The sequence below is a fragment of the Chelon labrosus genome (assembly GCF_963514085.1).
Source record: "Chelon labrosus genome assembly, chromosome: 15".
NCBI lineage: Eukaryota > Metazoa > Chordata > Actinopteri > Mugiliformes > Mugilidae > Chelon > Chelon labrosus.
In genome coordinates, this window is record NC_140348.1 from 13,915,348 (window position 1) to 13,942,945 (window position 27,598).

Below are 27,598 nucleotides of genomic sequence, written 5' to 3' on the forward strand. Positions count from 1 at the left end.
CAGAAATACTAAAGCGGAAACACCCTTCTACCAAGCGGATCACTCACAGCACGTCGCCACGGTGCGTGGTTACATTCCTCGGGAGGTGCACGTCAGGTACGACATTATGGTCTGCGTAGAGTCTGAGTAGGGTCTGCGTCAAATAGCTATGGCGTCAAATTGACACAGAAGCCTAAACTGCCTATAAGGGATCTCAATCTGTGCTAGAACCAACATGAACTGCAAATGTATTCATTAATTCATTACAAGTCACATTTTAATTTAGGTGACTTGTAATTATCACGAATTCTCTCTCTGTCCCATTACCACATATCAGTTATTATTATCTTATTTTTTTTGGAGCAGCAATAATGTAAAGTTGCTGGCCATACATCAATGACAGATAGTAAGACAACATTTGCATTTCAAATAAAGATTATGAATACCAAACAGCCTAGCCGGCCTTGTATCAGTCTTGGATGCACTTATTATGTCTAAGCTCAGGCTCAAAACGACAGGCTCGAATACACGGTATTTTTAAACGAAAGGACACACATTAATGCTGTTTTACCTTGCTGTTTCATTGGTGCAGTGCTAGTGGATTGTAACGCGCAGCTATTTTAGAAGCGGATTTCTTTTCTTGTTTTGGGTTATGAGTCAAGAACTGGCAACACTTCTGTTTTAACAAATCACTGCTACTCATTGGCCCAAACAGAGCCTGCGATACTGGGAAAAGATTTTGAGACTAAAGTCATCCCACTTGTGACTGAGTCCACACCTCTGCTTCCTTATCTTTATAAATTTTGGGGGAGAGAATAAGGACTATATAACATGTAGGTCAAATATTTAACCGAATTTGAAATAATCGTATGACTCTAATAAACAGAACAGGAAATAAGAACCTGCTCAGGAGGGCTACCAACATGGACATGCAATAAAGCAGTACAGATGCACCATGAATAACAAAATATCACCACTGCAAAATGAGGGATGGTCTTATGAGTATTGGCATATCAGTAATGTTAGCCAAAAGAGCTTTACAATCAGTGTCAGCGATAGTCGTCAAACCACAGTACATTACATCCATGATTCAGACGTACTGATCATGTGCACAAATATCCAACAAATAACAATTATTTACTCCACAACTACTACCAGATAGACATAAAACAGCTATCTACTAAGACAGATAAAACAGGTAGAGCAAACAACATACTGAGTGTGTGTTTACTTGTGTTGAGCTTGTTTCCAACCACAGCGGCTGTGTCACCCAAACAAGTGGTTTTATCGTTTATAACGCCAAAAGCTTTAACAGTCTTCGAGTCTAACTTTCCACAAAGAGACTTTACCAATTCGCTAATGTCATGTTATGATTGCTGTGATGTGAGAGCGAAGACCACATGCAGATGATTATGAAAGAAACAACACACAAACCCCGGGCATGGACGCAGAGCACAAATCACAAATCACGCACAACACACAGTAATCATCGGTGCATGTGTCGTCACAGTCTGCACACAAACACACACACGGCTGTAAGATACAGGTATTAAACACTAAACATGCAGGCCGAAACTGCGTTGAACGCGCGAGCGCACGTACTTCTGTTTGTCGCGCGCCTCCCGGGTCTTGCTGCTGCGGTTCTGACGGTTGGAGGGGGGGATGGAGTGCACGGAGGAGCTCTTTTTGCTGGAGGAATGGGAGGAGTGGGAGGAGTGGGATAAGCTTGTCCGGGACTGGCCAGCGTTGTGGTCGAACTGCATGAGGCAGAAGATCAGGTCTGTGGGCACCAGCTCGAACTCGTACGGGGGGTTTGTGATCACATATCTGGTCAGAGAGCAAACAGGGGAAAGGATTGAAGTTTAAAATATCTAAGAAAGGTTTTGATGTTCTTTACTAGAACATTTGGGGATTTAAAGATTAATATGCATGAAAAAGTAAAGGAAAGTGTATAAAACAGACCATTTACAGTACACTCCAATTTACAGTATACTTTATATCAATAAATAAAGTTAGCATTAGTCCTATCTACAGCCACTATTCCTAGTTCTTTAATTCCATTCTTTCCCTCACCTAACTAACCTAACTAACTTGCTTTTGTGATTTAAAAGCTGCTGTGACGTCGGGTTTAGAGTGATGAATCGATTTATCGCGTCGACCAATCGAAGGCGGATACCGTACCGTTTTGTGCACTGGCTCGGTGAACCGAGATGAGCGTCTCTTAATCTGTAGATTCCAAAGCACAGCATGTTGTACGTCTTCAGTGCTTTACAGAACAAATCCCCGTAGCAGCCGCCATCCTGGCAAACAACAGAACAAAGACACCTTCAGCGTGTTTTAGGTCGGCCTGATGGGCTCCTCCAGTGTCAGTCAGGGTGATACATGTGTTCTGTAATGTTTTGCATCTTGCTAGTGAATACCAACTGTTGGCAACGCAGACAATGAGCAATGAAAATTGTGCATTCATCTGCAAAATAAATAAAAAAACAAACAAAAAAACAACGAATTACTTCAGTATTGGAAATTCTTTATAACAATAAGAAAATCCCTGTAAAAGCAGGCTTGGAACCAATTAAAGTTGGTATTTCCTTGGTGGTGTTCATTGTTCTCTCCAAAAGCGTTCTTCCCTCTCCGCCCACTAAGGCCTGCTTTGCGTGATCACTGTTCTTCACATCGGATTAAGGACCGCGAGGAGCGGAGGCGGCCAGATGTGTGCTGCTGGGTAGTGCCAAAACGTGTCATCTCCACTTAAACATCCACTTACCCCCAAGTCAGCGAACGGCCCGTCGTAGAGGGCTAGCTGGGCGACGCGACACCTGTCTCTATTGGCCAGCGTCTGCGGTGTGCTGTAGCCTCCTCTGAGAGCGTTCTCCTCGGCCAGCAGGCCCTCCAGCTCTGGCGTGGCTCCCCCTGTGACCAGCGTCCGAATCAACGTGAGGATATTATCATTGAAGTACGTCTGGGGAGAAAAAAAAAGAGAGGATCTCCGTCAGCAGGCGCCATCAGGGTCACGAGTGGAGAGGTGGCAGATGTGGTAGGAAAGCTGCCTCCTCCTCATACTGTCTCCTAATGTAGGACTAACTATGAGATGAAGAGACTGCCTGTCTTGAGCACTGTACCTTTAATTTTAGTAGCTTTAAAGGCTCAGTTGAAGAAATTACTTACTTTTTCTCACTTACCCCTAATGTTATATTATCATTGCAGATAGTTCTGGTTTTATTTACTAAAGTTTTTGTATTTTTTTTTATTGAGAAAATTCATTAGCCATGTGTCTTTGTGGAATGGACGAAATGTATATTTATTTTTAAAGTTTTAAGGTGTATTTATTTCTCAAAGCTATAGGCACCACAAATTTCATTCACCTCCACGTTTTTTTTGAGGGAAATCTGCATGACTCTGGTACAAGTGTAACTGTATTTTATTGTAAGCTATTGGACAAATCCCAAATTTGAGAGAAACAGTCCATAGCATTTTGATAATCACACGGAGGATCATCACAAGGCACCACTCTTTCCTCTGTGAACACTGTCCGATGTCTGCATTCCCTTATGAAACAACGATTTGACTGGTCTCCGCGGGCGTCAGACTCTCTTCAAGCCGATCAGGAACCTGCTTTTTGCCACGCGCGGAGACAGCCGATGTCACTCGGCAGCCGGGCCGGAGTGGCAGCGCCTCTCCCCGGGCCCCTGACAGGCCTGCAGAGCCTCATGATGGATGAGCAGTGTCCATTAGCCGGCTTCACCTCTGACCAGTGCCAGACTACAGCTGACGCCTGCCTCTACTCCCCGCTCAGCTCGGCACTGCACGCCCCTGTAACCCCTCATTCAAACAGAGGACTGCTGGAATTAAGCCATCACAGCACCAAAGGGGGGAGGAAAAAAAAGCGCTGTTGGGTTTGTGAGGGGTGGATTCGCTGGAGAAGATCATTTCTTCCCATCTCATTTATCTGATCTGCAGCGCAGCGGCGGCACTGTCGAGAGATGAAAGGCGGCATCTTTGACCTGTTACAGCCTTGCTTGTGTCAGCGCCATTATGCTCACCTTCAACACTTACCTTGTGAAAAGATCTAATGAGGCTCTTTTAGTCAAATTTACAATAATTAAGAAAAGGAATGATGCCATTAACTTTGTTTTGGTGATCGATGTACTGCACCATTTAATTTACCAACATTTCAACTGTTTTGAGATGTAAACCTCATGACTGCATTTAACTACACTGAATATGTAGTCTGTAATTTTTATGGTTACAGTTAATATGCAAATGAAGGAACTGAAAATAAAGAAATATATATATTCTGAACTCTGGGTTACTAACTTCCAAAGTTATTTCAGGGCCATCTTTTGAGAGTGACTCACTTGAGTTCACACCGCTCATCCTGCAGTTTCTACCAGTGCAACAACATGAAATTGTTACACAGTGTAGAAAGCATCCCCATGCACTCTCTCTATTCATTCATCTTTATTTTATTTTTTTAAATTGAGAGTATATCTTTTTTATATGACAGGGACCGTAAATAAATTAGGAAATAAAAATTGTAAAATGTGTAGTAAAACGTATGATTTTGAAATAAATGAGTAAAAAAAAAAACAAAAAAAAAAAACACTCCAAAGCGGGCGAGTTTACTGCGAGACTGTCTGAGAACTCACCGCGCTCATCAGGGAGTCGAGTACACTGACAGCGAAGGCGGTGCCGCAGGCGAAGGGCTGAGTGAGGTACAGCTCTGTGTCTGGGTCGTCATCATCATCTTGGTCCAGGAACTGAACGTTTGAGTCGTTCACTGAGAGAGGGGAAGCGCAGCTGAGTTAGAGAGGGGCGCTGTGCAAAGCGCACACGCTCACACACACACACACCAACACACCTGAGAGTTTACAGATATAGGTTTTATATATGTATATATCTGAAAGTTCAGTCACATTTGAAAAGATATGGATACATCATGGTAGGGTAGGAGAAAGGTCTCAGGCATCAACGGGCTTGCAATATAATGTAACATTAGATGCACATTATATATTTTATATTTTGCTTCTACGCTGCAATTTTTACAGATGAGCTTAGCTTTAAGATTAAACAAGAAACTTATTTCTTCTCCAAGCAATTGACATGTTTTGGATTCACTCTAATATACCACTGTCTGAATTCCAAGACAGGCTATGAATAAATATGCCATCCATAATTGTTTTTGAGTATAAATATTGAGAGAAATCTTGAACACTATAAACAACATGCAGGGTGCATTTCATACATTTAGACAAAACACAACTCTGGGAAAATTTAGTGCATATTGTGCATACACGGTGATAACCATTGTAGAAGTCCTCAATCCTAGTCCATCAGAGGCTACTGTATCTTGAGCTTCTTGTTTACTGCAGTGCAAAACTCGGTATGTATTGTTTGCATATATTTAACAGTTTTTTTCGGTGCATCCGGTAAACACGGTAAAATTTGAGACTTCCACAATGGCTACTATCTCAGGTGAAAAAAAGCATGCACCTGTAAAAACACATGCTTCGTTGTTTTTCAGAGTTTTTTTTTTTTTTTTTTCTTGATGGATGTGTTTGTCACATCATCACCTTTAGAGGAATACATCTTGCATATATTTACCTGCGCCCTGAAAGTCAAAGCCAGGTAACAACACACTTTTTATATCATTATTAATAATAACTCAGGGCTCTTAAATATATTAAGCACAGTGTGAATGAAAATAACCCAGTAATTAAAGAAAAATGACAGTTCATTGTTTTATCATGGACACCATGGCTGTCTTATTGTGCCTTATATAGGCTTTGTCCCCAGCAGCAGTGGGCAGTGAAGGGTCTATGAGCCAATGTTACTTAAAAAAATGAGCATCATACAAGTTTTTGTTTGCAAAATCTGCACGTCAGATATATGGTCCGGAGGAGAAAAAAGAAAATGGAAAATAAATTTAAAAAATAACAGCTTAAAAGATGGACTGATGTTGATTTCTTTTTTGTTTTTGAAATCTGATTTCTTCCTGTGAGCTGTGGAACAGAAATGTCAGTCAAAGAGACAGGGGGCTGATGCAAACAGGACCAGGCCAAAGGAGTGAATGGGGGGTGGGGGTTTTAGTATGTGAGTGCGTTTGGAAGAGGAGGGCGGTGGTGGTGGAGAGGGGGGCCGGAGGGGGGGTGTTGCTATGAAAACAGCCACAAGGACAGACTGAGCGTGATCAAAGGCCGAGTGATGCTCTGCAAACGCAACTGGAGGGAGAGAAAAAAAAAAATACCCCAAAAAGAAAAAAAAAAAATCATTAAAAAGGGACCAAAACAAGACAGTCAAATTCAACCAGAACGAAGAATAAAAATGTGTTCAAAGTGAAGCCATGGGAGCAGCGCGGGCCTTGACTGCAGCCAGATAAATCAAGACAAGCTGAAGAGGAGCGGAGCGGCGGAGCGAGGGAACGAACGGCAGCAGAGGACAAAGGCTCAGCTTACCCAGCTCTGTTATCATTTGTATGTTGGTTCCACTTTTTTTTTCCTGACTGACTGAAACCAATGGCAGTAGTTTGCCAGGTTTAGCTAATGGTGATGAGACAGTGCAGAGAGATGGAGAAATGGTTATTGAAACAGTTTCAAAGACTGCGTTAAAAAGGCATTTCGCTGTCTCAGGCTGCTCGCGTCAGCTTCCGGGAATTATGCGAGGCATTCACGGTTGTCCGGCGTCTAAAGGTAAAGCGCCCCGGATTACGGCGCCCAGTAGACACAAAGCCAGAGCCGTCACGGCCGACGCCACTACCACCAACAATAAATTACTTCATGGTGACACAGTAAAAGGGATAAACAAGGTCTTATCCATAAACACACCTACTTCACGCGCCATGCAAACCGAATTGATCATGCAACTCAGATGAGGCGTGTTTTTATGTTTCAACTTGACTTTAATCTGCACCTGGCACTGTAACCCGAACATATGACAATGCAATTATGGTATGCGGTTCCAGTGAGACATGCAGCCACTCTCTCGTCTCTATACTCTTAGTCCTTCCTTTCCTTGAGGGGCATTTTTATCACATCTGGTGTTGCTGCAGCAGTAGCATTTGTAATCAAAGAGAACGCAGGGGCACAGCATTGAAGCTGCTAGCATTTGAGGCCCAAGACCAAAACCAATGACTCCAACGTGGGCTATCTAGTTTTGATGATTACGTATGCGGTCAGCGGTGTAATGGGAGAGCCTCTGTTCTCTATAATGGCTGGCCCGCTTACAAGTAACATTAGGTAGCTCCTTTCTCTTTCTGGCCTTTTCTTAGCTGGCCTCATGCTCCATTGCTCCCTAATTGGGTCAGGGGAGACAGAGTAGCCGGTCTCTGGTGCTTTAGAAGGCCCCTCGGAGATCTGAAAGTTTCATGAGTCCCCATCACCAGTGGGAATACAACCACTGGCATTGTTATTAATAAATGGACCCATTTTGCAACCAAGGCACTTTTTTTCCCCCCCTCTCTACCTTTTTTTTGTCTCTTTCCCTTTTCTCCCTCTCTCACCCTCTCCATCGGGCTGAGTTTCTCTCGTCCATTAGGGGACAAATTGCAGGAGATGTAGCTTTTGTCCTAAAAGCGCTTGTCTGACATCTTTCAAGTCACCATTTGACAACAACTTGCCAGATCCAGTTGGAGTTGGGCAAGGCTAGCGGCACAATGAAAGGGAGCAAAAATTCCACAACGTGCATTCCTAAGTCCGAAAGACCTCGAATGAGTTGGAACTTTTGAGAGCAGAATGAAGTCTTGGATTATCGGCTCTGCGTGTCTATGCCTGGAAATGAGCAATGAGCTGATCTGAGGTTACTTTAGGTTCGGAGCGGGCGGGTGGGTGGAGAGCGGGTTTTACCTAGTTCTGTGATGATGGGGATGTTGGATCCGGTGGTGACGGAAGCCTGACGCACAAAGCCATGTAGTGGACTGCTGTCTGGAGATGACCTGTCCATTCCAGGGGGCGTGAAACCTGAACACAACAAGCAACACGTGCATTCAGCAAATAATATAAAAGAGAATCATTGAGCGCTCTTGTTTAAAGTTTGAAGGAGCAAAACTGTATAACAAATGTAAAGATTGTAGAGTCTTCCTTAATACACAATATCCTGATAACGTGCGTTAATAACATTTTGCCTCTGGCTGGTCGCCAATAAATGTTAAACTGTATTTTCTGCAGCTACTTTGTTTAGGAAAAATTGATACATTATCTATGGAATCAATTAAAATGTTATTTAAAGGTAAAATAAGCACAGTTAAATCACATTAAAATTATATCAAGGTAAGCTAGGTTCAATTCTCCAGCATTATTCCTTAAACTTTTAATTTTACTTTAAATAAATTTCAGTGATTCTTGTTCTTGCGTAACACCTCTGCTGTTTTATGTGAGAGTGCAACTGTAGCTGCGGCTTTTCAAACCCACAGATTTCTGGTTTTTAGATCCATTTTGTGGTATTTTTGTCGTGCCTACTGTAAATATGACATGCCGTTTCACAAAAATTCTACATTACAACACGAACGCGCTCTGCAGCATTATTTTATGCGCAGGAAAAGATGTGCCTTTCTTACAAGTGTGTTAGCACAAAAGTATGAGGACATGACCTGCAACGCCGTATCAATACACTTACACATAGTGCATGTCAGCTCATTCAGCATGAAGCTGCTGATGTGCGCTTTATGTGTCATTCAAAAGGGTGACAGAGAAAGAAAAAAAAAACACACAGAAGGGAGGAGATGGCTAAGTGAACAAGACGCCTGCTGAAAAACCGCAATACGGATACTGTGCTTTTAAGGGTCAGCTAAGACATATTTAGCATTCACATCCCTCCATCAACGGGCAGACATAAATTTTATATGTTGTTCATTTTGTTCCGATAAAATTGGCCAAGTGGATCCTGAAAACCTTTTATCGGAAATGGTGTGGCGCGGAACCATGAAATACAAGTGCAAGTGACAGGAGTATGAATCCACATGACTTCACATTTTTGCATTTCCTCAAAGTGACAAGTAAACACCTTAAATCTGTAATGCTATATGCATAATGCATCAACTGTGTTTTGACATCCATCATTTAGTGCTGACTACAGCAAAATGCCAGCTTATAGTGCCACCACCAAGGAAACATAATGCAGGGAATATATTCAGGTCACAAAGTTTTAAAAGGATTGCAAATTCTCTGTGTGCGTGCGTGTGTGTGCCTTTCCTGTCAAGAAACTCAATGAGCTGCTTACATTACAAAAGAGATCTTTCAGCCCTTTGCAACAGAGAAGACACCAAATAGTTCAGCACGCAGCAGGAAGCACACACTGAACTGAAGCATGGATAATCATAACTTTTGTTACACCAATTATTGAACTACGAAATAGTAGAGGTTTGACACTTTGAGTCAACCAGGGAGTAGAAGCTCAGAGAGTGCAAACATCATTTTGTCTGTGTCCATAAAGGATGACGTTTACCCCGCCGCAGAGTGACAGCAAGTTTTTGGATTCTGCCTCTGAAACGCTCCCCTTATTGTATCATAGCGAACATGAAGTCGGTGCCTCCGTTCTGCGCAGTGCACACCAACACCAGAAAGTGACGCTGGTGAGAACAGGGGTATACATGAGGCCTGCCGCTGAGCTGCTTTCAAAACCCGTTATGTTACAGAAAGCTCAAAAGTTGCAATGCAGTATTAACTCCAAAGTGAGAGCTGTATATCTTCACTGAGCACTGCAAAAACAGGGGAGCAGTAATTGTCTTCTAAGTTCACGCAAAAGTGAAATTCTAATATGAAACATTCACATAATTCACACATGATATTAATAATATTACATCCCTTAATACAATTAAACATTAAATCTATATATACTTCATATAAATAACAGTTGAGCTTATTGTATACCCTTAATTTTATAGATTTCTTTTTTTCTAAACGTATATACTTATTTCATAATCTTTTTGGAGAAACAATTTACGCAGCCCATCCTCTTCCGGCTGGCTGTTGAAACTGCACGACTGTAACTGTTCAGCTACAATGTACAACAGACAAGTGAGATCTGGGTTACATACCCCCTTATCCCCTGTAGCCCCGCAGGCACTGCTACGCTCTGTGGTTGACTACATGCTACAGCAGCCGTGAGAAGCTCTCCCTGAGGAAAGCGCATGTTTACTTATTCATTTGCACCTTCTCAATTCTACAGACGGTGTCTGAATGGGAGCATCGCTAGGAGGAAGGAATCCCCACAGCAATACCTGTGGTACAATGGCAGTGTCTGGGAATATGCGTGCATTTTCTTGCGTATGCACGATTGCCAGTCTTGTGTGTTTTCTTAAGTGGGTGGTTAATGTGAAACCCAATTATTGATGAGACCAGACTCCATCTATTGATCTAGGGGGGAAATATATAGAACAGTGGGCTTCTGTACTGAGGTGGCTTTCTGTGAGTAGTGCTCCCCGGGGTGGCATGCTCTCAGATTTACCCCTGCTTATTGTTCCTCGGTGGCACTGCTATCGACAGCATATCACTCATTCAAGGCCGGAGAAATAACAGCATTGGCATTCTCCTAAAACATGTGGAAGTGCTCTGCACTAAAAAATAATGGCCTCTTGAACCTTCAGCTTTGATTTGTATTCACAACAGTCACTCCGGTGGCAGTAAATAGTGCCGCGCTCAGGGCATGCCTTGCCTTTCAAGCTAATCATGAACCGAGGATTACCTGTTTGCGGATGTTTGCCCGACAGATTGCCGTGGCGTGAATGTGCGCATGCGTCATGTGCTCGAACACGTGCACCCGCATTCAAACGATGGAGAGTGTGCATGCACGTGTCGCTGTTTTGTTGTGACTAATGAGGAGCAGCTGAATTGGCCTGCCTGGTGATTTGTACTAGCTGCTTAATGATGATGAGGCCTGATGGGATGCCAGGTTCGTATGTTTGTCTGCAAACATCAACAATCTGTTCCAGACGATCTGCCAGACTCCAGATCAGGAGGAACAACATCAAATGACACAGTCATGTTGATTACATCATTAAAAAGTATTATCAAAGAGGCTTAGCAGCATCTAATTACCAGGGACAAGACTGAAATCATCAGAAAATGATGTGGAGTAAACACTCTTCAAAGGCTTGATGAAGCAATCAGCACAACATTTTGGGCGCGCACATCTTCGGGAGTTACAGTAAAGTCGGTTTACAGACACTACTCAAATCAGACTTGCAGAGAATTTCGATTAAGAGCACTTAGCAGACTCTGTGCTTGACAAACTACATCTATCCCTCCTGTGTGACTTTCTCACCCTCTAGTCTTTTCCTATCTTTGACTACTGTCTTCCTTCTCTGCCATAACCTGTCCCCTTTGGGCAGCAGTGCACACAGAGTCTAATAGGACGCTTCTTACCTTGGGAATTAGCCTGTAAGACCCCGATGCTGTCATCAAACTGCATAGATTTGATGTTGAGTGATGCCAAGATGCATTCTTTATCCTGCAGTGAGGCATCTTCGATATTGTTCTGATTGGCTGACAGTATTACGCACATGTCGCAGAGGTTGATGTTGACAGCCCTTAAATCTGCCCGACTTAATGGCGTACCCTTCAGGGTGAGGAGAACACAGAGAAAGAGCAAGACAGCGAGGGAGAGAGCGAAACACAGAGAACAGACAGACATGGGGGAGAGAAAAACAAATTTAAGAAGCGAGTGGAGAGGGGCTCTGGGAAATTAGTTAACAAGTATTCTTGTTCTGAGGCGATGACATTCCACTGATCTAACTGGGCATTGGAGATTCAGAGACATGGACTAATCTAAAGGCTAGCCTGCGCTGAGGGCTGTGTTTGGGATTCTCCTCTGATCATCAGTCAAGCCAGGCCTAACAAGCTCTAAGGCAACAAGCCACGCCATCTGTGATGGGAACTGCAGCTGCAACACTTAAAAACTCCACTTTGAATACGCAGGATGTGTCACTGCTCTGGAAAATGGGGCGGGGTGGCGGGGGGTTCACTGAACTCTCATGTAGTGATCATTCAATTGAGTAATGTGTGATCAAATCAAAATGACAATTTCTCCAAGATTCCAGTGGGCGTGTAATTCAAAATGTCAACGCTTCTTTCATTTGAACAGATTCTGTTTTTCAATTCATGCACCACGCCGGCGGACAAGCACACTCACAGGTAAGATGGAGACCTTGGGGAAGTTGTGTAAAGTTTCCCACTCTCTCCGAAGGTATTCCAGCGAGCCCACAAAAACTATAGGCTTTAGCTCATGGTAATGGAAGTTGCTGGCTCTTAAAGGCATCACCAGGTTTCGCAGCCCCACTAAAGCGGACGTGACATCCCCAAATATACAGACCACTACATGACCGCTCAGCACCGTCATGGAGGCTTCACTCCGGGTCTGCAGGGGACAAAGAGACAAAGGGGTAGGGGAGGAGAGCGGAGAAATCGATGAGAAATGTGTAGATGCCAGAGCAGAGGAAGAGACACAAACACAGATGTACAGAATAGAAGTAGTGCTTTTGACAGAAAACTGGGTAATGACAAATTTCCAGTTTTATCTGTGCCTAAAAATATATTATAAACTGTAATAAATATACATTTAATAGTTCACCAAGTTCACAAAGAATTTATCTCTATATATATATTTAATTAAAAACTATACATTACTCTGTAAGATATACAGAAACAAACAGTTTGGTTAACCATTATAATGTGGTTAAGCAGTTTATTGGATAGTCAGAAAAATGTAACACACAAAAATACAAATGTGGTCTTTTTCATATAGGGGACAGAAAAATGCAGTTTGTAAGATTTAAGGCACATACGGTATCTATGACCAGGACTCAGTCATGAGTAAGAAAGGTATAAATAAACAAAGCTCCACTATTCTATTAATTCCATTCTGAAAATAAAAACGATGCAATGCCCTGCTTTGAAGATCTGTCGCCTGTCACAGCAGCTCTGCATGCTTTCGGTTGCAAAGCCGGGGTGCATGTCAAGAAAACTAAACGGCTACTGTGATTTCAGTTGATGTGAAGCTACAACTTTTGGTTGTTTTTTTTTGGAAAACATAAGGTCAAAGTCACAGCATTAAGAGGCCACTGCTAAAAACGAGCTCATACCGGCACGTTAACATTTAAAACTTAAAATATAAAAAGATTATGCGGGATTATTCTTGAACTCAGTGATAATTTAATTCTAGTACAGTTAAATCTTTAAAAAGTTACAGTGATATACTAGCCAAAAAGTATGTTAAAGATGGAGCATATACAGTAGGTGCCTTTTTTTTTTTTTTTACATTTGATTTGGAAAGGGTTGAACCGATCCAAAAAAATGACGAACTAATGCTTACAAACTGCCTTGTTAAATCTCAGAAAACTCATGCTTGGAGTGTTAAAAAGCTGTTCAGAGATCCTCTGTGGATGAATAAATATATATATAAAAAAACAAACTCACCTTGAAACAACAGAGAGGCAGTGAGAGAGATTTCAATACACATTAGTATGTGATTCTGTGAGTCTATAGTATGAAGGGGAAACTTTTGCTCCTGAGCATACTTACTTAAGTTCTTTTTTATAAATATATTCTATTATTTTAGACCAGATTGCAGCTGTAAAGCTCTTGCAAAACTTACCAGGATGACTTTTTCGATGTCTTTTGAAGGGCACCAGTGAAACATCCCTGTCGAGTCATACCTCTTCACGTTCATGTCCATGTTCTCAATTTGTTCGTTTCCAGGAATTAGGAGGGGGTCGTGTCGACTGAAAAACAGTATATATTTATGTTAGATAGCGAGACGTAGGCCTTAACTATGAAATCAGTGAAAGACCACCAAGGGTTTTCTAGAGATCTGCACTGTCTGTACATTCAGCATACTAAAAGTCCATCTCATTCTCAATGTGTTAAACTTTCTGCTGCTCTACATAACCCCCAACTACAATATCCTCCATCCTTTCTTGTCCTTGAAGTCAAGGAATCAGAAAATTCAAAGACCCTGGTGCTCACACTGGTACAGAGGAGAACAGCAAGATTTGAGTGCTTTTGACTGAATGGCATGACAACACAAGGCCAATTACCAGCTTTTACCCTCTCATCCAGTTCCTGACGCCATGTGGCGCAAATTGTAAAAGCTCCAACAGGCTCACACTTTAAATATTTCAGGAATTTGCCCAATCACATTTTGCTTTTCCCAACTGATGGCCATTAATGTTTCAGCAGGATGTCACAACCAAACAGGCTAATCCACAGCAGTGGGCTGCTGAGTTTTATCCAGTGTAACACTGACCATGAAAGGGTTCCTGTCAGTCCCGTTGTACCGCCTCTCCCATTATTTCACTTATTCTACAAGACATGTTCTTGCAGTTCCTCTAAGCATAAGCGGGGAAATGTCATTAAAAACACTCGGTGTGTCGAGGCAAACCGCAAAAAATGTGGCGCTTCTCCTCAGCAAATATTGTGTGTTTAACATCAGTGCTAATCTAATTTATTTACTGTTTAACCCAAATAATGAAAATGCTTGGTTAAAGCAGAACTATGCAGACTCCTAAAACTGCAGAGAGTAATATGGGAGAAAACATCTCAAGAATTTGACATACATCTCTCTCAGTATCACTCTCTCTATCCTCTATCAACACTGTCATTCACTGACAAGGCTTTGATGTTGTCTCTTCCTTCAACCTGCATTTGGATTGCATGCCATCGCAGAAAAAGTAAAAGTTAAAAAAAGCTGTCAATTAGCCACCCTCTCGCTCCACTTCTCTTTCCCCCCCCTATTCCCTCTATCAGTTAGAGCAGGTGATAATAACACTGACAGCATTTAGTGTTTTTACACTCAGCCTGAATCTTTCATCCAGAGCTGCGTGTTGCGCCAATCAACTCCACGGAGCCCCCCCCGTCACTTCAATCTGCTCGGCTCTCTGCTCGCCTCCACACAGGGGCTGACTGGCGCATGCAGGCGGGCTGCCGCTCCACCTCTCTCTGCCAAGACAGCTATCTTTCACAGAGCTGTCAGCGGCGTGACTGGCAGCCTGTCACAGTCTCCGCACACCTCCTCCTCCCTCACCCTTCTCCGTGCCTCGGGTTGAACCTACCACAAGGCTCGGGGAGAGCAGACATGACGTCTGCGCTACAGGGCCACGCCCAAGGGATATCAGCTGCGGATGATACTATGACATCCGCTGCGATCGGGTGTGTGTTGTCAGTCATGACCCGTCAGAGATGTTCGCGGGAGTGGTGTTGACGCCACGGTGGCAGTGCAGTTCATTAGCACAATTATCCGTTTGATTGGCTACTAGTAAATTAACAAAAAATTATAATAACGTGCATAAATATATACAGTACCTGCAATATTTTTTTCTAGACAATATATATATTCAAAAAACATCAGACTGCAAACCGAATCTTTTCCCAGGGTGAGAAATAATACGTTATCAGTTGTACTTTTATATAGGACAAACAGTATTTCCTTTAGAGCGCGTGTCACTCCAGAGCCTCACTCCCTCTCTTTCTTTCCAAGTCTCTCCCTCAGTATATATTTCAAACGCAGTTGAGTTATTCCAGTGTATCACTCTGCAGTCACAAGCTGGGGATGGGCGTGCTCCCCCAATCCCTCTCTGCCAGACTACGAAGGCAGCCTCTCGCTTTGAAAATTTTCCCCATCATGCAAACTGACAAAGGCATGCTTTTCAAAAGCCCACAGCCAATCTGTTGATCATTATTTATTTACAAAGGCCTTCAGGCTGCAAGTCCTGTAAAAACCATACTTGATACGTATGTTCGCTCTCTTGCTAGCTCTCTTCTGTGTTTCCCCCCTTCTTGCTTGTAGAATAAAGTATCCCTAAGGCTACCTCAAACAATCACTTTTCATTGTGCATAAAATCCACTTTGTACAGCACAACCGTTTAATATATATGGTGTTATATGTTGACAGGGGCAGCTGTGAAGGGGGGGGGGGTGTGTGGACTATGATGAGTAATTTGATGTTCTGCTAAAGGCTAAGACTTGGAATAAAAAAATCTACACCTATAACAGAGGACCTGTCATCCCAGTACCCAAGAGCCAGCAGAATACAGAAGCACCCCTAAAGCGGAGAAAACTTTGACACCGCTTTGAAGCGTTTTCAAAACTGAGTAAATAACTCGCAAGGATTATTATCACTGCGAGATCAAAGCGGAGATGCATATATTACATGGCAAACGGGGACCATCTCCTAAGCAGAAAAGGAAGAGAAGAAAAGGTTTTGTGCTTTAAGTCAGGCAAACTAAACAGCCTTTTAAACAAGCAGTTAGCTGGAAATGTGCCAGACGTCTAGTTGTTTTTGTAGCAGTTTTCTCCCTCAGAGCAAGGGCATCGAAACTGATGCTCTGCTGCAAACTAGACTGAAGGGTATGACTCCGCGTTGGGCTAATGGTTTGGCAAGTGTGAAGACTTATTAAGTCCTTGTTTTGTTGAAGAACTGAGGGGGAGGCCGGCAAGTATACTGGGCAAAAATCATATAGGCATGCCGGTGTAGTAGGAGGATCGGTGCCTAAGGGGAAGCTAGCAGGACTAACACAGAGAGGAAAACGCACCCGCAGTATACGGTGAATTTAGTACTATATGTAAGATATGAAAAGAGAGCAAAATAACCAGAGATCAGAATAAAACTACTTTATATTATACATTTGTGTATTGTCTTTGTTTACAACATTGATATTCTGTCTTTGTTTTTTGCATGTAATTCAGATACTGGAGAGACAAGTGTGCGTGCATGACAAGAAATTAAAAATTTAAAAATACACACACAGGCCTCTTTGGATTTTTTTTTAACGTAAGGTCTCAAAGATGACGGCCATAACGCTTGCCCTCATTAAGAGACACGCACCGCAGCTACGAGCGTTTCTGTCTTGTTAGATCTTCGCCACCGCGCCTTCATCCTTCCATCCCAATCCGCGCAACCAGGCCTCCCTGTATCTTCCGCGCCGTCGTGATGCTAACCTCGCCTCGCAGCCGGAGGAGCACAAAAACCTACCCCTTTTATCTTTCAAAATCAATTAACCACAATTTAATTCCACGGGACGGGATAAAAGGAAGGTAATATTTGAATTCATATTTGATTGTGATGATACATCGCGCATATGGCCTTAAGTACCAGAAACAGTACTCACAGGGGTTCCCACAATAGAGGAGTAGCCTGAGGGCAAAGTAACCATGCAGGTCCCTCTGATTGGTTGCTAGTGTCATTAGTGCCAGCATTGTTTAAGGAGTACATGTGGACCAGACCGGAGGAGGTGACAGCCGGGTCTTTAAAGCCAGAGGAGTTTTCAAACGGCTCCTCACAGCCGCTTTTCATGACAGAAATATTATTTCAGCACCGTCATTAACAGCTGACAGCATGCCATCCTAAACAGCCAGAGCCTAACAGGGCATTTCTCCTCTCTTTTTCTCTCGCAGAGTGTCTTACCTCCCTCTTCTGCCACCCCTAATTTGCCCCCTCCTATCCATCCAAACTCCCACCATCTCACCATCAGCAGCATACTCTTCTGAAGCTCTCAGACAACCCTCTCCTTCCCTGCCTCCCCGCCCCCCCCGTATCTGACTTCCTCTCACTCCTCGTTTGAAAGCTGGTGGGAGAACGAAACCGGCGCCTCTTACCTCATCATTTTGGGCGAGCAGTTGGGCGAGTTCCGCATCCCGCCGTTGCGCTGCTTTTTTTTGGGCGAGAGGGTTGACGGATGCTCGTCTTCGACTGCAAACACATGTGCAGAATGTCAGAACAGAAACAGACGGCTGAGAAAGCGTGCTGGACCTGACATGAAAAAAATAAACAAAATAAAACAGCCAACAATCAATCAGTCATTGCAAACAAAATAATAATAAAAATATATTAACGCAAGAAAAGGAAAATTAATAATTCAGTGTCAAATTGAGGAAAATATAGAGAAAGCATTAGTAACGGACAATGGTAAATCTGAGATAGGCAGGAGAAAACCACGGAGAAAAACCAATTTATGACCTGAAAATGTCATGGAAGGCTCACATCCCAAAACCCCCCTTTATTTTTGGCTTACCTAAAGTGCACTTTTTCTGGGCCTACAGTGACACACTACTGCGTGTGCTCACCCACTAAGTTGTGCAGGTGGTTGGACCTCTAGCAGTCTGCATCAGAGTGACCATGCTTACCTACTCCATTCATTGCCATGTGATGGTGCGGACTGTCATTGTCAGTCAGGCATGGGCAAAAAGCAGTGACAATGAGATAAATAAATGTTATGGAGATGGATCTTGAGTGGGTAGTTTATTTATTTGTTTTTTTTAATCAAACTACGTATGTACCCCACCCCATCATTCCAGTTCTTACTAAAGCGCACAATGGCTCTTCTACAGGTCTACCTCCATGCCAAGAGAACATTTAGCACACATCATGAATGTTAAAGTGTATAAATTAGTGGACTATAAATAATGAAAGGCGCTAGTAAATGCACATAAACTTCCAGCAGAAGAAGGTCAGAACAAGTCCTACGCTTTTAAAGGTAAAATAATGGTTTATTTAAGATTAAATACTAAATTTCTGTTTTTGGTTTGCAGGAGGCTGAACCACATTCCTTTTTTTTTTTTTAAGATTATTTGATCAGATTAGAGTTCAGCTTCCTGTCAAATATATGCTTTCATATTAATTAAATCTAAAAAAGAAGCTACTTTTCAAACTTTGACTGAGTCCCAGTCAGACAGAGAGAATGGGAAAGCGAAGCCAGAGTGAGGCCAGGCCCAGTCGTCTGAAGATTTCAGTCAAGCTAACCGTAGTCTGATCTTCACTACTGTCTGTGAGTTTCAAGAGCCTCCACGCAGGCACCCAGATACTCCTCGCCAATCTACGCTCTCCCAGCGCAAATGCCAAGTGCACCGTCACTTCAAACCCGCATTAGTCCTTTGGTTAGAAATCAATAACACAGCATGATATTAGTGCAAATCAATGCGCGCACTGCAAGCCGTGACTATTCCAAGCATGTGGAATTTCATTATTGTCTGAGCTCCCATTCAAGGCTGTCACCTAATTCTGCTAATAAAAGATAAGAAATATGACTTTGCCTTCTAATAAAATGTCATTCTCTGACATTTCCTTTATGCAATTGGGCATTCGGAATAGCTAATATCACAAGCGCATTCCACTTTACAAATAATCCTCCCTCTAATGCACTTTGAAAATACCACATCAGAAACTATGCATTCCTCGCTTTATTGTATGACACGCTCCTCCTGATTTACACTTAATTTGTTAATATTAAAACATTTCTCACTTACGCCCGCAACATTAAAATGCTTGGCAGCCACTGCGTAATAAAACTCCCAAAGGTCAGTGTTCTCAGAGCTCACAACACCTGCAGTATTTCTGACAATAAATACTGACGATCAGCTCTTTTGCTTAATTTCTAAATTCACCTGTTCTACTCCTCAGTTTGGAAGTCACCCAATGTAGACAGCAGCAGCCACTACACAAGCAGGCAAATCTGTGCAAAGCAGCAGGAGCAACAACAGCAGCGGCTTCGGCAGAGTGAGCCATCATGCAGCAAACAAGACAAAATGAAGGGACGGGACAGGCGGGGTTACTGACTGATGCATCCCGCTAAGGGGGCAACCTACAGTGCCTACTGTGACTGAGCGGCATGGCATTACTGGGGTGGTAGCGGTATTTCACCGGAAGACTGCGGGCCCGGTTCAGTCGACTCGCAGCCAGGGATCTGGACCCCACGTCTCCTGGACCTGAGATACTGAAGCGCAATTGCAAGGGGTCAGCCCTGGGCCCGGGCCCCGGCCCCACCGGGAGCAGGCTTCCTTTACGGTTATTAACAAGGTTGATTGTGACCGGGTTGACAAGGTGGTTCTGGTTGGGATGCAGGGCGTTGGGAAGGAATGCATTTGAGGTGATGGAGGTGGTGATGCAGCCGGTGGCATTAACTGATCGGTTTTGAAAAGATGGTTTAACTTCATCCAATACTGTCAAATAGTGGGAAATAAAAAGTGTAAGAAAGCCTGTGTTAATCCTCATGAATTAGTTAGTGGTTAAACTGCAGCTTTAAACTGCAGAAAAATAACTGTCACATTAGTTTTAAATTACAAATCCTTTAAACTAATTATGTCAAATAATTCCACAAAACAGAAGTCATCATTTTACTCCAGGATGTTAAGCAGACAATAGGTAAACGAGAAAAGAGTTCACTAGCTTCAAATAAATATGTGCTAATTATTTAATAATTGCAGTTCAATCTATTTGCTTCTGCAGTTTAGTTTTGATTAAAGTGACTGAGAGCAAGTCATGCTATAAAAGCAAGAACCACATCAATTTTATAAAACTGGTGCAGAAACTGGAAGTGTTCACACTGACATTTACTTTGCATTTATGACAAGCATGAATTAATTAGAAGCCACTCAAGTTTTATTTCTCGTTTGGGCTCCACTTTCTGGTAGAACAAAGCAGAGACACGGCTTGGCTAAAGCCTGCCAGATCCGATCAGGCATTGTCATTTCAAGCATAATGTGTAGCACCGCACTTTCAGTTCAACAAATATAAAACTATAACTAATAATTTATAATATCACTAATTCAAAAACCTTTGATAATTAAATATTTATTGGATTCATCTCGGATTTGAGAATGTGGTTTAATTCCAGACAATGCGGATTTAATTCCAGGCGGAAAATGCTGTCATTTTACCCCCGAAACAGTACATTTACATTTTTTTTTTACTGTAACAGTAATCGCATGCATGCCTAGTGACAAACTGTGGTATCTGAAATGCGAATAAATACTCTGCATATGTACACCTGATGTTCAGCCAGCCGCTCCACCAAATACGTACGCACACACAATCCGACTGTGGCTGCGGAGTTGACCCACATGTTTGTAAGTACTGAAGGGGTCATGGCACACTGCATGAAGACAACAGAGCGAGATGAGTAAAATATCTGGTTGTAAAGTTGACTGGGAGAGGCTCAGCCCTTTTTCCTCCCATTGGAAGAAGGGTGGTTGGTTGGTTGTTTGGAGGAGAGAGCATGCTTGGGTGGCCCTGGGCGATAAACAGACGTTTATCCCAGCCGTCAGCTGCCTCCTTGATTTACAGGGCGCCACCGATAGCTCCTGGATTCATCTGGCCCTTGTCAAACACATGCAGCGTTACAGAGCATTCACCCGCCCTGGCAGGTCCACTGTGCATCCTGAACAACCCAGACGGCAACTGTCCCTTCTTGAAATGCTAATCACATGATGGTACTGTCCTGCATGCAAGCCTTATCAGATCGCCGTGACTTAATGTAAACTGGATGATGAGGCGGAGGAGTAACAACTAAAAATGTTTACTCTGGCATGTGAGCTAAGATGGCTTTGCCTTTACAGTGGTTGCTGCATTGGCAAGCTTTGTTCTCCAACTGCATTGCAACTGCGTGAAATAGCTTTTTTAGGCCATGCACCGTTTTGTTGTTAGAGTTACAAACAAAACTGATATTGTGATTACTGCAATTCCTTTTTAGTTTTGCTAAGGAGGCAGCCAGTGTACCGAAGAGGAAACAAAAGAAATGTTAATATCAATATCCTTAATGGGAACAAATACAATAAATAAACACATAAAATGTTTAAGGTGACAAATAGCATTTCAAAAACTAAAAATTATTCTTAACCAGAAGAGTAAAAAATAATGCAGTTCACAATTATTTACCAAAGATTTACCTATATTGCAATCGGCTTTGAATCGAACGCCAGCCTCTTTTTGGCTTCCAGTGTTCCCTGGTGTTGTAGCGCCATCTGCTGCTACATGCAGCACAATACAAAAAGAATATTTCATGGAACTACATGGGTATTATCAAACACAAATATAATTTTTTAAGCTGCTATAAATACCAGGAACTCATCACTTACTTACTGCCTTATCAACATAAGTTAGGAATCTTTAATGATTGTTAGAATAACTATTTGAATTAAACATTAAATTTAACACTGGATTCACTGTCGGTTTACTTATTTTTTTTTTATCTTTGTAAGATATAAGACAAAATGATTATACTCTGAATGAATGAGGAACAACAGAGCAAATACTAAAGCAGAGCATTAGTACTAATTATGTTACATGACATAGTGAGGGGTCTAGAGTCTAAACACAGAGCTGGAGCAGAATGGAGAAGGACAGAGAAACACACTTACGTGATCTGACATATCCATTATACTTATATTTGGCTGAGGAGAATGCAAAGACAAGTGGCAGGTCACACAGAGGGAAAAAGGATGTAATGAAACAGACACATTAGGAAATAGAGACATCAACATAAGAGCGGTGGATGGAAGTGAAATCAAATGTAACTCTGATGTACTATAATGGAAAGGGCATCAACCAAAATAAAAGGTATAAATAATTAAAATAATGATGAAGGCCTTAATGGTGGTGCTGATTAAAGTACGGGATGGTGGGAAAAAAAAAAAAAAAAAAAGGCAGACACATGAATGAACGAACTGTCCGTTCTCAGAGTGAGCCATGCTTTTGGGAAAGTGTACTAAACGTGTAATGGGATGTGATGATGGTTCCATGGGTGATTTTATTACATTTCTCAAAAAAACTAAATTTAGAGTCGACAATGCACCGTTTTTACCATTCAGACATTCGTTAAATGCTTTGGATTTGGGCATCTCTGTTTGCATATGATGAGCATTGTGAGGTCTGTAGACGGGACAAAATGAGCCACCATGACACACAAACACAAAAGCTACATACTTGAGCGCATGTAGATATCCAAAACACAGACGACAAACACTTGCTACTCACAACAGCCGCACTGAGATAGAGCTACTGCAAAGATACTTAATCTCCGCATGCAGTCCAGATGTCTTGTACAAATTTGACAAATTGGGGATTTTACACACACAGGTTTATTGCTGCTCTTTTAAATCTCTGCGGTTGCCTTTTCAAAGGTTTGACCAAGGTCTCCACTTATGCCGGCGCTGTTAATCATCTGAAAATTACCGTTAGTGACCTTGACGGAGCAGATATTAATGACCGATAGTACGAGAACAACTGATGCAGCGGACACTTGAACTGAGCTCTGAGCTGCTGACACTCTCCACTCTTTCCCAGAGTCTCTTCCAGCATTAAAAGGTCACAGTGAGGGCCCAGGGCTGGCCTATGACACAGATCCTCAAAAAGGGACCCACAGTGGCCCTGGCATCTGTCTCTAGCAATCTGCCCGCACCGCAGAGGCGGTAGACTAACTGGCTAGCATCTGGGGCGTAGCGAGGCGGCGTAGGACAGAGGGTAGTGGGGGTGGGGGGGGACCAAGCCTGCCTGGTGGACAGGAGCTGTCAGGGCAAGTTTGGTGACGGACCAGCAGGGCTGGGAAAATGAAAATGCAGACATAATTTCCGTGTCAGGATAGATAAGGTCCCCAGCAATGATATGCAGATTCACACACATGCACAGACTAAGAGATAGAAGTGCGTGTCGGTGCGCACACAAGATGCGCATGTACACGGAGCCCAGAAGGTCGTGGACTTGCCAAGAGCATCTTCCTAGCCCTAGGTCCCCAACCCTTGTCCATAGCCCTTCTTCTTAAAAACCTCAGCCCCTCCATTACATAAACCTCTTCTCTGACTGAAGCTTTGCCAAAGTGATGATAGACTGGTCACAAAGAAACAACATGTGCAACAGATTTACAGATCAAAACAAACTTCTGAATTACCCAAAGAACTCTTCTAGGACTACTTGAGAAAAAAGTCTAACGTAACATGTTAAAAGTTGACAAGAATCCGTAAACACAACTACACAATGGGGACCTATGTATTGTACCCTACTCTATATATATTTGAAGTTTTAAGTTTTCATCTGCAAAAGTGTCCTCCTGCAACCTATATAGTATTTTATTGTACTTTATAACATCTTATTTTCACTCTGACAATTTAATATCACCTATATCAATAAGGGACTATCAATTTAATATATACACCAATCAGGCATAACATTATGACCTAATGTTGTGTAGGTCTCCCTTGTGCCTCCAAAACAGTGCCTACTCATCAGAGAATGGACATGGGTCTTATGAGGGTGTCCTGTGGTGTCTGGGAACAGAATAGTTAGCAGGGGGACTTTGGGTCCTATGGGTTGAGGGGAGGGGCCTCTGTGGATCATCCCACAGATACTTGATCAGTTTGGGATCTAGTGAATTTGGAGGCCAGGTCAACACCTTGTGCAGTTTTTCTTGTTTTTTTGAGTTGTTCCTAAACTATGTTTGTGTGTATGTCTGTGTCAGGCTGCATCCTGCAGGGGATGGCTGCTGCAATCAAGGAGTGTCATTGCTATGGGGTGCGGGTGCCTGGTCTGGTCTAGGTGGGTGGTACATGTCTAAGCAACATCCACACGATTGCACATGAACATTGCATTGTCACAAGATGTTATTTACGTCTCCTGTCTTAATGTTATGCCTGATTGGAGAAAATACCAAGATCAGTGTACATACAATTTGCAGAAGGCTGCAACAATTTAACAAATTAACCCAGAGCTTGCTGGTCGGAGAGATGATTTCATCAAATATCACATTAGTCACGTAATGTAGATGGAATGAGAGTGTGTTAAAATTGCTATTAATTAAATATTGTATCAACAATTGCATAAAACTATTTAGATGTTCATAATGCCATTTTAGTGCTGTCTATGTAACACTATGTACTGTATATGAGGTCTGAATTTGACTTACATCACAACACAGCATGCATTAAATGAAGGCAAACAACCAATTTTCAAACCACTAGAAAAATCAGGTTCTGGTGTACAAGAGAATGAAGTCATCATGAATAAAGATGTCTTATCCTTTCAATCTGGTGGAAAAAACAGAAGAGATGGGGAGAGGAAATCCAACAATCCCTGACTGACAAAGCCCAATGCACTCCTTCACTAAACTCACTTTGTTCAGACAAAGTCAGAGTTAAAAAGGGAAAGAAATCTAAGACAGAGGAGGCTTTCCTGAAATCCTACAGGGGGTTGAGGGAGAAGTGAGATCAGTAACCATGTAATGGCCAGTAATTGGTACCGAGGGATATCAGCGCAGGCCCAACTACAAGAGGCCAAGCCAAACTCATCATGGCATGTTTGACACTAATCTAGGCTGAGTCGGCAGATGGTGGGAGAATGTTGAGAAGGAAATCAGATCTGTATGTCTGAACCCAAGGCTTTGATAGCTAGGCCTACTGCTGCCATGTCTAATTGACAGACAATTTAGTATTTCCCATCCACTCAAAGGGAAAACAGAAAGGACAGGATTTACCCGCGGCCTAGGCCCTCTTACCTTTCATTTATCAAGCCAACATCCCTTTTTCCTTTTTTTCCTTTTTCTTCCTCTTTGCTTTTTCCTTATCTATAGTTGTGTCCTCTTTCCTGGCATTGTTTTCTACTTATTCCTAGTTTACTGTTCATCTCCTACTGAATAAATGTGTCATAAACTATTGAGGACAGCAAAAGATTACAATTTATTAAGTTATGCTTAAATTATTGTGGACAATTTTAATGTATTTTTTCTTAGTAAAGTGATTGTATTTATTTTTTCAAATATTAAAAGCTTTTCTTTTCTGTTTGATACTTTTTATCATTTATAAGGTTTGGTTTCTCTTGATTTCAAGTGTGAAAACAAAACTAAAATCTGGGGTCTTGGAGTTGAGTAATGTTAAGTCAAAGGTAAAACAAAACGTCAAACAAAGGAAAAGCTGCTTTAAACTGAAAAGTATGCAAACTCAAAAGTATAAACTCAGAGGTCCGTAAGCAGAAGGGTCCCCAACGGAAAGACACAGTTTGACAAACGTTTTCATTCAGTTGCAGTAAAAATGTTCCATTTTTTTTTTCCTTTTTTTTGTGTATGCAGACATCTTACCTTGAACAGTTAAAAACACATCAAACACCACGCTCCACTAGTGACATTATCACACAACTGCATGAGTGACGCAGCATGCCGTAGCCACGTGTTTAACACCTACTGTACAGCAGCACCACAGAGCCACACCAGCACTTACCCACACTCATGAAACAAGAACGTCAAAGCAAAATGACAAATAACCTAAAAATCGTCAAAGATAGAGAAAAAGATATATAGATATAGAGATAGAAAGAAGAAATTACTGAATAAAAAATGCTTGGGAAAAAATAAGAATGAATAAATTCATGTTGGAGACAGCTACGCAAACTATGGAGTTACAATATACAGATCACGCCACGTAGACAACATCACAGACACACACGTACGGTACCTCTGCATGGTACAATACACGGAGCACACACCACAGACATGTAACAGCATGTGTTGGTGGCGGTGTAACTTACAGGCACGTAAAGTGGTTGCGCAATCATGAACAGAGACAGAGGAAAGTGGGTAGGCCCTCTGAAGGGTGTCCATGTTACTATGTACACTGCCTGACATGCAAGAGCAGTCTTGCTCTGAACGGCCGCAATCAAAACAACATGCCAGTTTCATTCGTTTGTAGACGGACATCTTGGCTACAGTCATGTTTTGGGATGAGAGGAGAGGAAAAGCAGCAGGTTAATGGCAAAAGGAGAAATATTCATCCAGGGGAAGTCGGAAAGGTAACTTCATCAGAAAGTGCAAGCCTTAGCCACCTGCTCCCACAGACTTGAGCCCCAAATTACATTACAGTGCTTCAAATGTTGAAATTCATTTAACAGTCATTTTTCTTTTTCTTTTTTTTGTCTAAGAAAGTGTCAGTAACAAATTGTATGCGTTACAATATCAACGACAGTACTTCAAAGTACAACAACTGCACGTCCAAACTGACATTTAGAGGTCAAGCTGTGTGCTAAGGCTGTAACAGGTCAAAAAGGCAAAATTATAACAGTGGGGAAATAGGGGTGAGGAGAAGGGAGAGAGGAGGGGAGGCATTCAGGGAAGAGAGGCATGAGCAATGTCTTCAGCAGCAAACCTCATACAATGTTTCATACATTTGTACATCCTCTATCCATTTGGCTAAAGGAGTGGATCACGTACCTGTATCCCATCATGCAGCTGTAGCGGCTCTGTCCAAGGCATCGCACTATTCTACGGGCTAGACTGGCCAATACATGCTATGTTCAAACCTGCAGTTTCACTCCTCCACTCCCCAAAGGGACTAAAAAGAATATTAGTGTGTCATTTTTCATTTTTTTTCTTTCTTTGTGCATAAATTATGCCTATTACCAGTAAAAAGTGGAATAAAATGAACCATTGCGTACTCGGTGATGATTGGTTTAGGATGACCTGCAGCCTCTGTTGGCTAGCGCTAGCTAATGTTAGCAGAGGTTGCTTAAAAAGTACATATCCTACCATATTTAGTTTGAATGTTGATTGGTTTTCAATCTATAACTCTTGATATACCGAAAATATATTAAGTATATATACACCAATCAGGCATAACATTATGACCACCTTCCTAATATTCATAACAGTTCTAATTCATCAAAGAATGGACATGGGCCTTCTGAGTGTGTCCTGTTTTGGCAACAGAATGTTGTTAGTGGGGGACTTTGGGTCCTATGGGTTGAGGGGAGGGGCCTCCGTAGATCATCCAACAGATACTTGATCAGTATTTTGGGATCTAGGGAATTTGGAGGCCAGGTCAACACCTTGTGCTGTTTTTCATGTTTTTTTTTTTAATTATTATTATTTGTTCCTAAAGTGCATCCT

General features: G+C 42.2%; 1 protein-coding gene across 5 annotated transcripts in view; it reads right to left on the reverse strand.

The window, feature by feature from the left end:
• The window catches only part of kcnma1a (potassium large conductance calcium-activated channel, subfamily M, alpha member 1a), a gene marked incomplete at its 3' end in the record, with an annotated part of 130,894 nt that overhangs the window by 3,789 nt on the left and 99,507 nt on the right, over nucleotides 1-27,598 (reverse strand). For 2 of the 5 annotated variants that reach the window (XM_084561382.1, XM_084561383.1), the window contains exons 19-27: nucleotides 17,559-17,652; nucleotides 13,561-13,687; nucleotides 12,100-12,324; nucleotides 11,334-11,526; nucleotides 7,818-7,931; nucleotides 4,626-4,756; nucleotides 2,744-2,938; nucleotides 2,161-2,279; nucleotides 1,582-1,806 (exon numbers count right to left, since the gene is read on the reverse strand). In XM_084561382.1, the coding sequence (XP_084417508.1) occupies nucleotides 1,582-1,806; nucleotides 2,161-2,279; nucleotides 2,744-2,938; nucleotides 4,626-4,756; nucleotides 7,818-7,931; nucleotides 11,334-11,526; nucleotides 12,100-12,324; nucleotides 13,561-13,687; nucleotides 17,559-17,652 (1,423 nt within the window). Of the gene's footprint in view, nucleotides 1-865; nucleotides 1,807-2,160; nucleotides 2,280-2,743; nucleotides 2,939-4,625; nucleotides 4,757-6,431; nucleotides 6,516-7,817; nucleotides 7,932-11,333; nucleotides 11,527-12,099; nucleotides 12,457-13,560; nucleotides 13,688-17,558; nucleotides 17,653-26,244; nucleotides 26,419-27,598 lie in introns of those variants that run through there. The other 3 variants (XM_084561379.1, XM_084561380.1, XM_084561381.1) reach the window with 3 other exon arrangements.